Source organism: Chiloscyllium plagiosum, unplaced genomic scaffold (assembly GCF_037043375.1).
Source record: "Chiloscyllium plagiosum isolate Xiang-an unplaced genomic scaffold, Cpla_swu_hap1 HiC_scaffold_30, whole genome shotgun sequence".
Classification (NCBI taxonomy): Eukaryota; Metazoa; Chordata; class Chondrichthyes; order Orectolobiformes; family Hemiscylliidae; genus Chiloscyllium; species Chiloscyllium plagiosum.
This window is the reverse complement of record NW_028270168.1, coordinates 18,806,085-18,821,554: the sequence shown is the minus strand read 5'-3', so window position 1 is coordinate 18,821,554 and position 15,470 is coordinate 18,806,085. Positions and strand designations below refer to the sequence as shown.

Sequence of the window (15,470 nt, the reverse complement as noted above, 5' to 3'; positions counted from 1 at the left end):
TGAATATTCAGGGAAAAAACCATTTTTGCCACTTGAGGGCACCAGAACCCTGATGTTACAACTGTATGCTGCCATCCAATGGTAGAGTATGCAACTGCAAAAGTGTATTTGAAGCATGTCCATTTTTAAAAGGAGCCTTATGGCCACGTACAAACCTTTAAAGTTTTGATGTAGACCCTGCTTTACTCACTAATAAATCTTGGATAAATTAGTGGCCACAGTGACTTTTAAAAACTGCCATACTTTCAATAAAAGTAAAATAGAAGACAAGTTAGTTTTGTGCATAAACCATTCAGACTCATTTTCCATCACATGGATAGGGTGAAAAGACAAGGTCTTTTTTCCTGGGGTGGGGGGAGTCCAGAACTAGAGGGCATAGGTTTAGGGCGAGAGGGGGAAGATATAAAAGAGACCCAAGGGGTAACTACTTCAGAGTTGGTGCGTGTGTGGAATGAGATGCCAAACAAAGTGGTGGAGGTTAGTACAATTGTAACATTTGAGGCGCATCTGGATGGGTATATGAATGGGAAGGGTTTGGAGGGATATGGACTGGGTGCTGGCAGGTGAGACTAGATTGGGTTGGGATATCTGGTTGGCATGGACGAGTTGGACCAAAGGGTCTGTTTCTGTGCTGTACATCGCTATGACTATGACCTGAGGCCACACTAAGTGCTTTACATTACACACTGGACACTTGCCTTTTCTTCCATTCTCTTCATATCATCCATGTGTTTTTGTGTATTTTCTTTGAGGCTGTCATTCAGACGACGAATCTCCACTTCTGTTCCTGTTAGCTTTTTCTCCATCTCTAATTTTTCATTTGTCAATGTTTCTGTCCTTTCGGCATACTGAGCTCGTAAGAATGTATTTTCCCGCAGAGATTCCTAGAAACCATGGAAATAAATCAACAGATGGTACTTGGAGACATTGCAACCCCCCCACTTGTATTTGCATTGCATATGCAAAGAAAAAATGCAAAGGTTCAAGTACACAAAGGTACAGTGATGATTTCAGCAATAAGAACTTCAAATCACACTGGTGCCATGCATTGTTCATTACATCATGGGTGATTCAAACATACCAAACTTCTCTAATAGGAGGCGCTCAGTTTCCTCCCACACCATAGGGCCCCAACTCCTTGTACCTGGAGCCACATGATAATATAAATACTTGGACTAAAAGATGAAGTCTTTGGGTAATGATGCAATGTATTGAGAAGTTAGCTCAGAAGCAGATGCTTGCACATTTTAAAAAAAAAAATTGCAGAAATCTGAAGCTCAGGCAAAAAAATTACTGAATGGCCTCTTTGTGCCATTAAATTATATGTACACAGTGCACAGTGGCTGTCAAATTTTGTCCCCACTTTAAACACTAGCTACACATTGCTCTTTTGATTTTCTTTTGTTCCTCCCATGCTCCAAACAGTTGGTCTACATGTTCTTGAATTAGGGACTCATTACAAACTTCAGATCCAAGTTACTCTTTGCCAGAAACTCCTGACAGTCCTTACACTCCCCAACACTTCAGGCTTTTACCCTAATGTATCATTTATTACCACTTCACCATGTACCTCTTCCAATTTCACTTTGGTGGGGGTCTGTTATGGATTTCAGCTCTTGTCCTAGGTATCATCAGTTAGGGAGCAGTACCTGCAGTCGGAGTATGCAGACATCGCTGAGTGGAACTGAATGGCCCAGCAGGGCACTCTGCATCTGTAACTCGCTCTCCCTCATCTTCTGCTCCAAATGACTTATCTGTTGCTTCTGCCTGTAATTCCAAGTAAAAGGAATTGATAAATATACAAAAAAAGTGTGAATAATACCACACATTTTTAAAATATCAAACTCAAGAACAGCATGAAAGATTTTCCCCTTTAAGACATGATTAATTGATACCACTGTAAATAGCCAAAAGGAAGGCACATGCTGCAAGACCATAGCACGATGTGTACAAACCCATAAGCTTAAGCTGATCTCCAGTTAGCCTGAAGAACAACAAATCAGTGAAACGTGACACCACAGAAGAATCTCTAAACTCAGAGCACTCTTGCAGATCATAAGGGCCATGAAGATGGAAAATGAAAAGCCAAAATAGGTGCTGAGAATTTGATGGTGGGAGGGCATGGTCAAATTGGAGAGTGAGGGAGCATTTTCTGCATTTAAACTGCTATATTGGACTTGAGCATTTGTGGAAACTTCAATTTGTATAAACATTTGTACATGACTCTTATGTCATGTACAAGCACAGCAGGAGAATCGATGTTTTGGGCAAAAGCACTTCATTAGGTATGAGGCTCGTGAGCCAAGGAGGTGGAGAGGTAAATGGGAGGGGGTGGGAGGTAGCTAAGAGTGCGATAAGGAGATGAAGGTGGGGGTAATGATGAGAGGTCAGAGAGAAGGGTGGAGCAGAAAAGTGGGAACCTCTGGAGCCCCTCCAACAGCAGCAAGGACAAAACCTCCCTGGTTCTCATCTTCCACCCCAACCACCTGGTGGGCGGCACGGTGGCACAGTGGTTAGCACTGCTGCCTCACAGCGCCAGAGACCCGGGTTCAATTCCCGCCTCAGGCGACTGACTGTGGAGTTTGCACGTTCTCCCTGTGTCTGCGTGGGTTTCCTCCGGGTGCTCCGGTTTCCTCCCACAGTCCAAAGATGTGCAGGTCAGGTGAATTGGCCATGCTAAATTGTCCATAGTGTTAGGTGCAGGGGTAAATGTAGGGGTATGGGTGGGTTACGCTTCGGCGGGGCGGTGTGGACTTGTTGGGCCGAAGGGCCTGTTTCCATACTGTAAGTAATCTAATCTAATCACCTCTGGATACATCACATCACATCACATCACATCACCCTCCACCACTTTTCCCACCTATTAATGGTCCCTACCACTAGAGATATATTTCCCTCTCCACCCCTATCTGCTTTCCATAAAGACCATTCCCTCCGAGACTCTCATCAGGTCCATGCTCCCACCGCAAGAATTGTAAAATCTGCACCCGCACCTCCCGCCTCACCTCCATCCAAGGCCCCAAAGAAGCATCCCACATCCTTTTGAGATTTACCTACACTCACCAAGTCATTTACTGTATCCATTGCTCCCGATGCAGTCTCCTCTACACTGGGGAGACAGGATGCCTACTTGCAGAGCATTTCAGAGAACATCTCCGGGACACCCACACCAACCAACTCCACTGCCCAGTGGCTGAACACCTCTCCCACTCTGCCAAGGACATGCAGATCCTGGGCCTCCTCCATCACCAAACCCTAACCACCCGATGCCTGGAGGAAGAAAGCCTCATCTTCCACTTTGGGACCTTGCAACCAAATGGAATTAATGTGGATTTCACCAGTTTCCTCATTTCCTGTCCCCCAACCTTATTCCAGATCCAAACTTCCAACTCAGCACCGCCCTCATGATCTGTCCATCTTCCTTCCCACCTATCTGCTCCACCCTCCCCTCCCATCTTTATCTACCTATCGCACTCAGTTACCTTCCCCACCCCTTCTATTTATCTCTCCACTCACTGGTTCACAAGCCTCACTCCTGATGAAAGGCTTTTGCCCGAAACGTAGATTCTCCTGCTCCTCGGATGCTGCCTGATCTGCTGTGCTTTTCCAGCACCATACTCTGGACTCTGATCTCCAGCATCTGCAGTACTCACTTTCTCCCATGACATAAAAGAGCTTGATGGGACACGATTAATTGAATTTCATCCTTTATAACCCACACTTTATCTGATCAGAGGACAGTTGGAATTAACTCTGGTTGGTAGTTATATTCTTTTCCTAACAACAGCTCTAATCCAGACAGGGTAGAAAAATTGCTGGAAATACTCAGCAAGCCTGGCAGCAGTGCAGAAACAGTTAACAGCGAGTCCACTGGCCCTTCTGAGAACTAGTTCAGAGGGGAGTGTTTCTAAAAACTAAAAACCGTACATACCTTTCAATAACTATCTCCTTCTCCTTCAACAAGCTTTCGTTTGCTTTTATCAGTGGATCCCATTTATTAAGTTCCTGATGTGCAAAAGCAGAATAGGCTGAAGGGTATTGATGGGATCCATGGTTTAAAACCTATATGGATAGATAGGGAACAATAATTGTTAGACCTATTGGAAATCTCAGCACATCACTAGGAAAACCAATCCGGAGAGCAGTTGTTGACAAATGGACAGGGAGGTCAAAAAGTAACAGAATATAATTAACTTAGAAGGAGCAAGGATAGCAGGCCCATGCATCTGGCTGGCTAGGAAACCAAGACGAAAAGTAATGCAATTAACGTATGGACAAGTGAAATAACACTAAGTCGAAAAAGGAATACAAAAAAAAAGACCGTACCACAGAATCTTATAGTACAGAAGGAAGCCACTCAACGCATCATTTCTCAGAAGAGGTACCCAGCTACTCCCACTCGGTCACCCTACATCCATAGCCCTCTAACTTCACTACTTTCAAATATATATCCTGCTTTTGAAACCACCTATGGGATCAATCTCCACTCTCCCAGACTACTCAAATTGTTAGGGTTTGGAATGCATTAAGTAATTTCTCATCTAACTCCTAGCTCTCCCCTATTGACCCCTACTATCATACCAACTAGTGGAAACAGAATAGACTTTACCCTGTCAAATTTGTTCATAAAGCTGCCCAGAACTGAACACAATATTGTACTCCAAATTCTCCAATTATATCCCATTAAACAAATTGAGGTTACACTTAAGTGGCAGTGGAGAATTGTCTCACGGTCAGGTAGACTGAAAAATCAAAGATATAAATCATACAGCTTAATAATCTCCTTCAAGGATGGCAACTAGAACTGGCCTAACTAGCATCCTGTACAACTTCAACATGCCGTCCCAACTCTGATACTCAAAAGGGCCAAGCATTGAAGATAAGCATGCTGAATGCCTTTTAACAACCCCACCTACAGTGGATGCAAACTTGGTCTCCCTCCAACATAAGAAGAAGGATGATGTTGTGAAACTTGAAAGGGTTCAGAAAAGATTTACAAGGATGTTGCCAGGTTAGAGCTATAGAGAGGCTGAATATGCTGGGGCTGTTTTCCCTGGAGTGTCAGAAGCTGAAGGGTGACCTTAGAAGTTTAGAAAACCATGAAAGGCATGGATAGGGCAAATAGACAAGGTCTTTTTCTGGTCGTGGGAGAGTTCAAAACTAGAGGACATAGGTTTAGGGTGAGGGGTGGGGAAAAAAAAAAAAAAAAAAGAGGACTTTTTAAAAAAAAAAGGGACCTTAGGGGCAACGTTTTCCATCGAGGGTAGTCAGTGTATGGAATGAGCTACCAGAGGAAGTGGTGGAGGCTGGTACAATTATAACATTTAAAAAAGGCATCTGGATGGGTATATAAATAGAAAGGGTTAATAGGGATATGGGCCAAATACTGGCAAATGGAACTTTATTAACTTAGAATATCCAACATGGATGAGTTCGAGCAAACGGTCTGTTTCTGTGCTGTACATCTGTGACTAATTAATGTACTTTAATTCCCACTGTATAGGTCCTTCTCTTGGACTTTCCACAATGCAATACCTCGTATTAATCCAAATTAAACTCCATCTGCCACTCTTCAGCCCATTGACCCGATTGAATAAGATCTTTATAATCTTAGATAACCTTATTCACTGTCCACCATACCACGAATTTTGGTGCCATCTGCAAAAACTATGCATTCTACACTCCCATAGAAATCATTTATAATAAAAAAAAAATGACAAGAGTGGACCCAGCACCGATCCCTGTCAAACACCTCTGGTCACAGGCCTCCAATCTGAAAAATAACCCACCACCATAATTGTCTCATGCTGGTATCCACTCGGCAAGGTCACCCTGAATCCCATGTGATCTAGCTTTACTAGTTGATCTACCACGTGGAACCTTGTCAAAGGCTTTATTAAAGTCCAATTACTGTTCTGCCCTCAATCCTTCTGGTTACTTATTCCAAAACCTCAAATGAAGTTGGAGAGAAAGTTTCCTTCGCACTAAACCATGCTGACTATCCCTAATCATTCTTTGCCTCTTCAATTCATATAAAATCCTTTTTGTCTAACCTTAGACATTGGAGTTGCAAGACTGACTTAAGGCATTTAATCACAAATTTGAAAGCAATTGCTACCATTCTATGCATGACAACTGCTCAACAGCAAGTGAAAACGGCACAAAGTCTTCAGTAAGATTTTCTATCCTTTCATAGGATGTGGGTGTCAACAGTCAGATCAACATTTGTTGCCCATCCCCAGCTGTCCTTGAACTACGTGGCTTGCTAGGTCATTGCAGAGAGCAATTAAGAAATCAAATCAATCCTCATCACTGAGTTGGGAATCACAGGTATGTCAGTCCAAGGAAGAACAGTGAACTTTCATTCCTAAAAGAAATGCACGAATCTGATGCGTTTGTCTCTCCAGTCACTGTTACAGAAATTCGTTTTATTTCAGACTTCTTTTTAAGTTGATAGAATTTAAATTCTACTAGCTGCCATTGTGGGATTTGAAACTAATTCCTCCAGAGCTAGCTCTTCAGGATTACTAGCCCAGTGATATTACTAGGGCACCAAGCATTAGCCCAATAGACCATTGAAACTGCTGGGCTTCCTCATGCCCTTCAGAGCAGAGATCTGCTCAATCTCAAACTGAATGTAAGGATATTACCTGCATTTGTTCCACTTGCTGCCGAAGGCTCTCCAATTGTTGCTGCTGCCATGCTGTTATGTCACCAGGTTTATCATTAGAGTGATCATACTGTTTCCCACGTGCTTGTTCCTTTAGCCACACTGGAGCCCAAAGTGCTTGCTGTGCATGTAAGCTATGGAGTCCTTCAGGAACAGAGCCTGCACCATTAGGTCGCAAACAAGCTCTCTGTCCCAACAGCCCACTGTTAGCAGACACGTTTTTGCTCTCTGGCAAGGATTTAAAAGTCATATTGGAGGTACTACAGCTATCCTTGCCTCCAGCTCCATTAATATCATGAGATTGTCCTGCTTGGCTGCATTCTTGAAATCTGTACCTAGGATCGTCATACATAGTGTTCAAAAAAGCAGACTGATTCAAAGTTGGTTCGATATTAGGAGTTTCAAATTTTCGTACCATCTCATTTGATGTTAAATATTCTGTATTTGGGTAGGAGTTGTCAAGCACATTCAATGTAGGTCTGTTTGTTGAATCTACAGGTAAAGGTTTAATACCAATAGAAGGTTCTTCCATTTTGGCCACTTTGGTCTCAAAGTTAGGAACATCCACCCCATTTAACTTGGAATAAGATGACCACTGCTTTCCAGATCTTTGATCCAGAGTGCCTGACAGATCACTTGGCTGTACAGATACAGAACTGAAACCAGAATCACTCACTGGATGGAGACTAGATGAAGTGTTACCGGAGGTAGAAGGCATGACATGTGCAGTAGGGATGACAGACAGTGAGCGGATAGGTTTGAATGAGGAACACCCACTGGAGCTGCAGAAATCTGTAAAAGATGAAAAGATAGTTGGAAACAAATTTACACCAAGAATAGGTACAGACCTCCTATAAGCTTTCAATGATTTGTGTTCCTTCAGAGATATCTCAGCTTCTCAAAAAATTTCGCCAAAGTTTGTTAAGAGGTACCTTTTGGGTATGCATTAAAAAAACTAACAGATCACCCCACCCTGTTCCAAATTTGCAAAGATTTGATTTGCTCTATTTTTCTCTGCTCATTGGTACTGTTGGCTAGGCGAGCATTTATTGCCCATCCTAAGTGGCCCAATGGATGGTTCAGAGTCAATAACCTTGTTGGGGATCTGTAGTCGCAATGACAAATCCAAATATACCTCAAGAACATTAACCTAGAGTTCAGTAATACTAGCCCATTAACATTGCGATCACACCACTACATGTCATATGCCTTCTTGACCATTTTATCCAAGTATGTTGCCAGTTTGAGGAAACTGTGGACTTGTAGGGGAATGGCTCTAGGTGGGTTGCACTTTGGCGGGTCGGTGTGGACTTGCTGGGCTGAAGGGCCTGTTTCCATACTAATCTAATTACAAACAAAGGTTTCCAACACTGATCCCTGTACAATACTGTTCACAGATTTCCAAATCCAAAATAAAAAACACCTATCCACTGCTACTTTGTTGAGTAAGCCAGTTCTATAACAATCACAAGCTCACCCTGAATTGCACGTGACTTCATTCTTGTATCAGCCTGCCATAAGAGACTTTGTCAAAATCTTTGCTAAAGTCAGAGCGGAAGAGTCAGACATCACACAGCCGTGGTAACAGGGGATTCCATAGTGAGAGGAATGACTGGGGTTTTTGTGGCAGCAGGCGGGACTTAAGGATGGTGTGTTGCCTTCCTGGTGCCAGGTTTAAAGACATTACAGACAGGGTGCAGGAAATCCTCAAGGGAGAAGGTGAAGAGCCAGAGGTGGTGGTACATGTCGGCACAAATGATGTCAGGAAGAAGAGAATTTAGATTAGATACATTACAGTGTGGAAACAGGCCCTTCGGCCCAAGTCCACACAGACCCACCGAATGCGCAACCCACCCATACCCCTACATTTACCCCTTACCTAACACTGCGGGCAATTTAGCATGGCCAATTCACCTGACCTGCACATCTTTGGACCGTGGGAGGAAACCTGAGCACCCGGAGGAAACCCACGCAGACACGGGGAGAACGTGCAAACTCCACACAGTCGCCTGAGGCGGGAATTGAACCCGGGTCCCTGGCGCTGTGAGGCAGCAGTGCTAACCACTGTGCCACCGTGCCGCCCAAAAGGAACATACTAACTAGGAAGAAGGCTGACAAGCAGGACGTCCAGGGTGGTTATCTCCGGTTTGCTTCCAGTTCCTCAGGCTGGTGAGGCCAGAAACAGGGAGATAATGGACTTGAACGTGTGGCTGGGGTACTGGTGCAGGAAGCAAGGAGTTAAATTCTTGGATCACCAGGGAATGTGTGGTGGTAAGCATAAATTCTACAAGAGAGACGGTTTGCACCTTAATAGGTTAGGGACCAGCATTCTGGCAGGCAGGTTTGCTACTGCAACACAGCTACGTTTAAACTAAGTAGTGGGGGGGAGGGGACAAACTGGATGTTTGAGAAGGAAATTGAAGGGAAAGTTAGAACAAGGGAAGTCAAGAAAGACAACTATCAATGAAGCAGAAAACTCAAAGGGACCATGCAGTAAGGTTGAGTGAAATAGAGTTGATGGGAAGGGTGAGGGCAGTAACAAATTAAAAATACTATATATGAATGCAGGAAGCATTAGAAATAAGATGGATGAGCTTGAGGCTCTTTTGAAAAGTGGCAGATACGATATTGTGGGGATAACTGAGATGCGGCTTCAAGTGGACAGGGCCTGGGAAATGAATATTCAAGGCTACACGTGCTATCATAAGGACAGACTGACAGGCAGAGGGGGTGGGGTGGCCATTTTGGTAAGGGATGGTATTCAGTCCCTTGCGCGGGGGGACCTAGAATCAGGGGATGTAGAGTCAGTATGGATAGAGCTGAGAAATTCGAAGGGTAAAAAGACCCTCTTGGGAGTGATCTACAGGCCCCCAAACAGTAGTCTGGATGTCGGATTAAGTTGAATCAGGAGCTGAAATTGGCCTGTCACAAAGATGTTACTACAGTTGTTATAGGGGATTTCAACATGCAGGTAGACTGGGAGAATCAGGATGGTATTGGACTTCAAGAAAGAGACTTTATGGAGTGCCTCAGAGATGGATTCTTAAAACAGCTGGTGCCTATCAGGGAGAAGGCAATTCTGGATCTGGTATTGTGCAACAAACCAGAATTGGTCAGGGACCTCGAAGTGAAGGAGCCATTGTGAAGTAGTGACCATAATACAATAAGCTTCAATCTGCAATTTGAGAGGGAGAGGGTACAATCGGAAGTGACAATATTTCTGTTGAATAAAGGGAACTATGGAGCTATCAGGGAGGAGCTGGCCAAAGTTCAATGGTGCAATACCTTAGCAGGGATGACCATGGAGGAACAATGGCGGATATTTCTGTGTATAATGCAGAAGTTGCAGGATCAGTTCATTCCGCAAAGGAAAAAAGATCCTAAGAGGAGGCATGGGTGGCTGTGGCTGACGAGGGAAGTTAAGGAACATATAAAGTTAAAAGAGAAAAAGTATAACATAGCAAAGGTAAGTGGGGAAAACTGAGGACTGGGAAGCTTTTAAAGAACAGAGGATTACTACGAAGGAAATACGCAGAGAAAAAATGAGATACAAAGATAAACTGGCCAAAAATATAAGGGAGGAGGATAGTAAAAGCTTTTTTAGGTATGTGAAAGGCAAAAAAAAAATGGTTAAGACTAAAATTGGGCCCTTGAAGACAGACACAGGGGAATATATTATTACGGGGAACAAAGAAATGGCAGAAGAATTGAATTGGTACTTCAGATCTGTGTTCACTGGGAAGACACAAGCAATCTCCCTAAGGTAACAGTGGCTGAAGGACCCGATCTTAAGGGAATTTATATTTGCCAGGAATTAGTGTTGGAGAGACTGTTAGGTCTGAAGGTTGATAAGTCCCCAGGGCCTGATGGTCTACATCCCAGGGTACTGGAGGAGGTGGCTCGAGAAATCGTGGACACGTTGGTGATTATTTTCCAGAGTTCAATAGATTCGGGATCAGTTCCTGCGGATCGGAGGGTGGCTAATGTTGTACCACTTTTTAAGAAAGGTGGGAGAGAGAAAGCAGGAAATTATAGACCAGTTAGTCTGACCTCAGTGGTAGGAAAGATGCTGGAGTCTATTATAAAGGATGAAATTACAACACATCTGGATAGTAGTAACAGGATAGGTCAGAGGCAGCATGGATTTATGAAGGGGAAATCATGCTTGACTAATCTTCTGGAATTTTTAGAGGATGTAACTCTGAAGATGGAAGAGGGAGATCCAGTAGATGTAGTGTACCTGGACTTCCAGAAAGCTTTTGATAAAGTCCCACATAGGAGGTTAGTGAGCAAAATTAGGGTGCATGATATTGGGGGCAAAGTACTAACTTGGATTGAAAGTTGGTTGGCTAATAGGAAACAAAGTAGTGATAAACGGCTCCATTTCGGAATGGCAGGCAGTGACTAGTGGGGTACCGCAGGGATCAGTGCTGGGACTGCAGCTTTTTGCAATATATATCAATGATATAGAAGATGGTATTAGTAATAACATTAGCAAATTTGGCTGATGATACCAAGCTGGGTGGCAGGGTGAAATGTGAGGAGGATGTTAGGAGATTACAGGGTGACCTGGACAGGTTAGGCGAGTGGTTAGATGCATGGCAGATGCAGTTTAATGTGGATAAATGTACGGTTATTCACTTTTGGTGGCAAGAACAGGAAGGCAGATTACTACCTCAACGGAATCAATTTAGGTAGATGGGCAGTACAAAGATCTGGGTGTTCTTGTACACCAGTCAATGAAGGTAAGCATGCAGGTACAGCAGGTAGTGAAGGCGACTAATAGCATGCTGGTCTTCACAACAAGAGGAATTGAGTATAGAAGCAAAGAAGCTCTTCTGCAGCTGTACAGGGCCCTGGTGAGACCACACCTGGAGTACTGTGTGCAGTTCTGGTCTCCAAATTTGAGGAAAGACATTCTGGCTATTGAGGGAGTGCAGTGTAGGTTCATGAGGTCAATTCCTGGAATGGCGGGACTACCTTACACTGAAAGACTGGAGTGACTGGGCTTGTATACCCTTGAGTTTAAAGGCTGAGAGGGGATCTGATTGAGACAGAAGATTATTAAAAGGATTGGACACTCTGGAGGCAGGAAACATGTTTCTGCTGATGGGTGAGTGCCGAACCGGAGGACACAGCTTAAGAATACAGGGTAGACCATTTAGGACAGAGGAGGAGAAACTTCTTCTCCCAGAGAGTGGTGGCTGTGTGGAATGCTCTGCCCCAGAGGGCAGTGAAGGCCCAGTCTCTGGATCCATTTAAGAAAGAGTTGGATAGGGCGCTCAAGGATTGTGGAATCAAGGGTTATGGACACAAGGCAGGAACAGGATACTGATTAAGGATGATCATATTGAATGGTGGTGCAGGCTTGAAGGGCAGAATGGCCTACTCCTGCACCTATTGTCTATTGTCATTGTAGACAAGTTACCACCCTGTCCAAATCATCTTTGCCTTTTCCTTTAAAAACTCAACGAAGGTTTGAGGCATGACCTTCCCTGCACAAAACCATGCTGATCATTGCTAATAAGTTCATATTTTTCTAAAATCAGTAAATCCTATCTCTGAAAATCTTCTCCAATAAATTTCCCTACCACTGACATAAGGCTCTCCCCCATAATTTAGGATTATCAGTGCTGCACTTCTTAAAGGAAGAATTTAGTCTATTCTTCATCCCTTTGAGATCTCACCTCTTATTAAAGAGGATACAAAAATTTTGAACAAGGCCCAGCAATTACCTCACCTGCCTCTCACAGCATTCCAGGATATTTCCCATCTGGTCCTAGGGACTTTTCTATTTTAAAGCTTTTTAAAACACCCAAAACCATCTCTTTTTATATTGATATGCCCCAGAATATCAACATACTCCTCCAAAGACTCACCATCCATCATGTCCTTCTCCTTTGTGAACACCAATGCACAGTATTTGTTAAGGACCTAACCAACTTCCTCTGGCTCCAAATATAAATTCCCTCCTTTGAGTGGACCCACCCTCTCTCAAACTGCTCTCTTGCTCCTCATTAGATGTATAAAATATCTTGGGATTTTCCTTAATTTTGTGGCCCTATTTAGCCCCACTAATTTTTTTTCTAGAGTTCTTTCCTGCTGTCTTTGTATTCTTCGAGGGCTGTCAGTCTTCAATTTCCTAAACCTTATGCCTCCTTTTTCTTTTTTTCCTAAACTCCCAATTTCTCTCGTCATCCAAAGTTCTGGAATCTTGCTGTTCTTTATTTTCACAGGAACATGTTGGGCCTGATCTCCAAAATCAACTGGTCTTTAAAAGATTTCCCCCAGTCTACATTCCCCAGCGCTTGCCTAATATTGTGGTAGGTAGCATTGGATGAAGTTAACTTCCCCCAAAGCACCTGGCACAAACCAAGTCACAGTCAAAACAGAATGTTGATTATCTGGCAAGATCACAAGGTCCTGATGCTTGGCAACGCCACATTACCCAGCAGTCAGTTATCCAGAATTCCAGTAACCACAGATAATTCCATTATCTGTGTCCTACAGATAATCGAGGTTCCTCTGTATATGGGAAGTTGAAATCACCGACCACAACAACCTTGTTGTTTTACACTTTTCCATAATCTGTCCACATATCTGTTCCTCTATCATCCACGGGCTGTTAGGAAGATCTAGCCTCCATGAACTACCAGAACTAGTACAACAGTTGAACCTGTGCTGGTGCTGACAATCACACTCAAGACAATTGAGCTTACCAACCCACAATCAAAAATCTAAAATGAGAGAGATACAAATGATATCTGCATGCTTTCTTCCACAAAACTGAGGGGGCCTAAAATGCCCTCCTCCAGTGAGTCTCATTCCACTTTTCTCCATTGTCAGGTTGAATCCCAATTCAAACTCCTTTCAGACAGACAGCTGTACAAAGGTGGAGTTAAAAATGAGAAAGGTTCGGTTAGAGCATACAATTTCTAACCAGTGAAGCACAGAATGATGTAATTTTTTTTTTTAAAAAAAGTGAGGACAGTTGTACAGGCCATTTTGAAGTGGATCATAAGTTAATTTGATAACTGTGTATAAATTATGAAAGTTATGCTTTCAAATAGTGAAACAAATTCAAGTTTAACTAAACATTTCAAAGTTGCAACATTAATTATTTGCTCATTTGCGACAGGCAACAAAATCAAATAAGAAATATTGTATCATAATAAACATTAACAAACCTTCAATTACTATCCCCATGCAGCAATTAGTGGTAACACTAATAATATCTATAACTGCCTGAGGTTAAAGAATCAGTTTTTTAAAAAAATCCAGCAGCAGCCATGGAAAAAAAAACAAACACTATTTTTAGACACAATCCATGGGAGTTTAAGATAGTCAAGGCAGTGTTGTGGTAGCTATTAATGGGAGATTGAGCAACACTCATGCAATCATTTATAAATTATTTGAAAGGCAGAAACAAAACTGGAAAAGTCTGAAATGCTGATCTATTAATAATCTTATTCAATTGAAACAAAACAACTTACCTTCAGGAGTATTCAGATTATAACATCTTCCTCAAAATAAAATCCATATATGCAACAAAGCTTTCTAAAAAGTACTCAGCGCAAAGTGCCCTAACCTCCACCTCAGACACTAGTTTCGTTCAAACATTTATTGATCAGCAACACTCCATAAATGAATCTAAACTGCATTTAATATGGTCATGTTGGGTTGTTGGGTGGGAGGAGAAAGGAGTACATCCCGTTCCATTTAGTCAGTGAGAATACTGGCAGAAAAAAAAAGGATTGCTGGTATATTTAGCACCACTTCTCACATTTCAAAACTGGAAACAGACAGCTTATTCCATGTCCCTACGAACTTAGATTTACAAGGGGGATTTTGAGAAAACATTCCAACAATTTCACACAAAATGCATGTTTCTATACACTGCTTATGTTGAGTTCAAGCTAGTTTAAAAACACAACAGGAAAATCTTGATCAATGCCAGATCTAAACAAAAATGCACAATGTCATTCAGCAGAGGCAGCAAACCTTTTATAACCTACTTTCAGAGAGGTAGTAAGTAACTAAATTTTAGGATTCTGCCCGAGGCTTTCAGTTCTTGCAGATTTTTCTTTCAATTCCTTTAATAAGATTTTGGTGCCTCAGCAAAAAGAGAAAATTTAAATCTGTAGGAACAACATTACCCACTTCACTAACACTTGGCCAGCACCAACCATAAATAAGACATACAAGACCAGCGCAAGAATTGTTAAGCTGCAGCTGGGGAATGGGCAACACGATGGCTCAGTGACTCGCACTGCTGCCTCAGCACCAGGCACCACATTTGATTCTACCCTCAGCAAATGTTTGCTTATATTCTCAATGTCTGCATCGGTTTCCTCCCACAGTCCAAAGATATGCAAGTTAGGTAGGTTAGCCACGGGATATGTGAGCTTACAGGGATTTTGGGTGGGTGGTGGGGGGGGGGCAGAATCCTGTGTGGGATGCAATTCAGAGGGTCAGTGCGAATTTGATGGGCCAAATGGCCTGGTTCTACACTGCAGGGATTCTGACTCTAAAATGAATTCAGTGTGCAATTCTGGGCACATTATAGGAAGGATGTGAATGCACTGGAAAGACTGCAGAAGCAGTTTACAAGAATGGGTTCCCGTGATGAGGAGCATATTTGAAAAAAATAGATTGAAGAAAAGCCAGTTAAAGGGTGATCTAAAATATGGTTTCCAAAATCATGAGCAGGCTGTGGAGTGCATCGACAGGGAAAAAAAGAACAAAGTACAAGAAAGCATAAATTGAAAATGATCTGCAAAAGCAGCAAGGAAAAAAACGT

General features: G+C 42.7%; 1 protein-coding gene across 4 annotated transcripts in view; it reads right to left on the bottom strand.

Annotated features, from left to right (window-relative positions):
* Positions 1–15,470, bottom strand: part of cep85 (centrosomal protein 85) — an 86,596-nt gene that overhangs the window by 29,354 nt on the left and 41,772 nt on the right. For 3 of the 4 annotated variants that reach the window (XM_043717503.2, XM_043717504.2, XM_043717505.2), the window contains 4 exons: positions 6,651–7,462; positions 3,932–4,062; positions 1,650–1,767; positions 699–884 (listed from right to left, as the gene is read on the bottom strand). In XM_043717503.2, the coding sequence (XP_043573438.2) occupies positions 699–884; positions 1,650–1,767; positions 3,932–4,062; positions 6,651–7,462 (1,247 nt within the window). Of the gene's footprint in view, positions 1–698; positions 885–1,649; positions 1,768–3,931; positions 4,063–6,650; positions 7,463–14,163; positions 14,358–15,470 lie in introns of those variants that run through there. The other variant, XM_043717506.2, reaches the window with a different exon arrangement.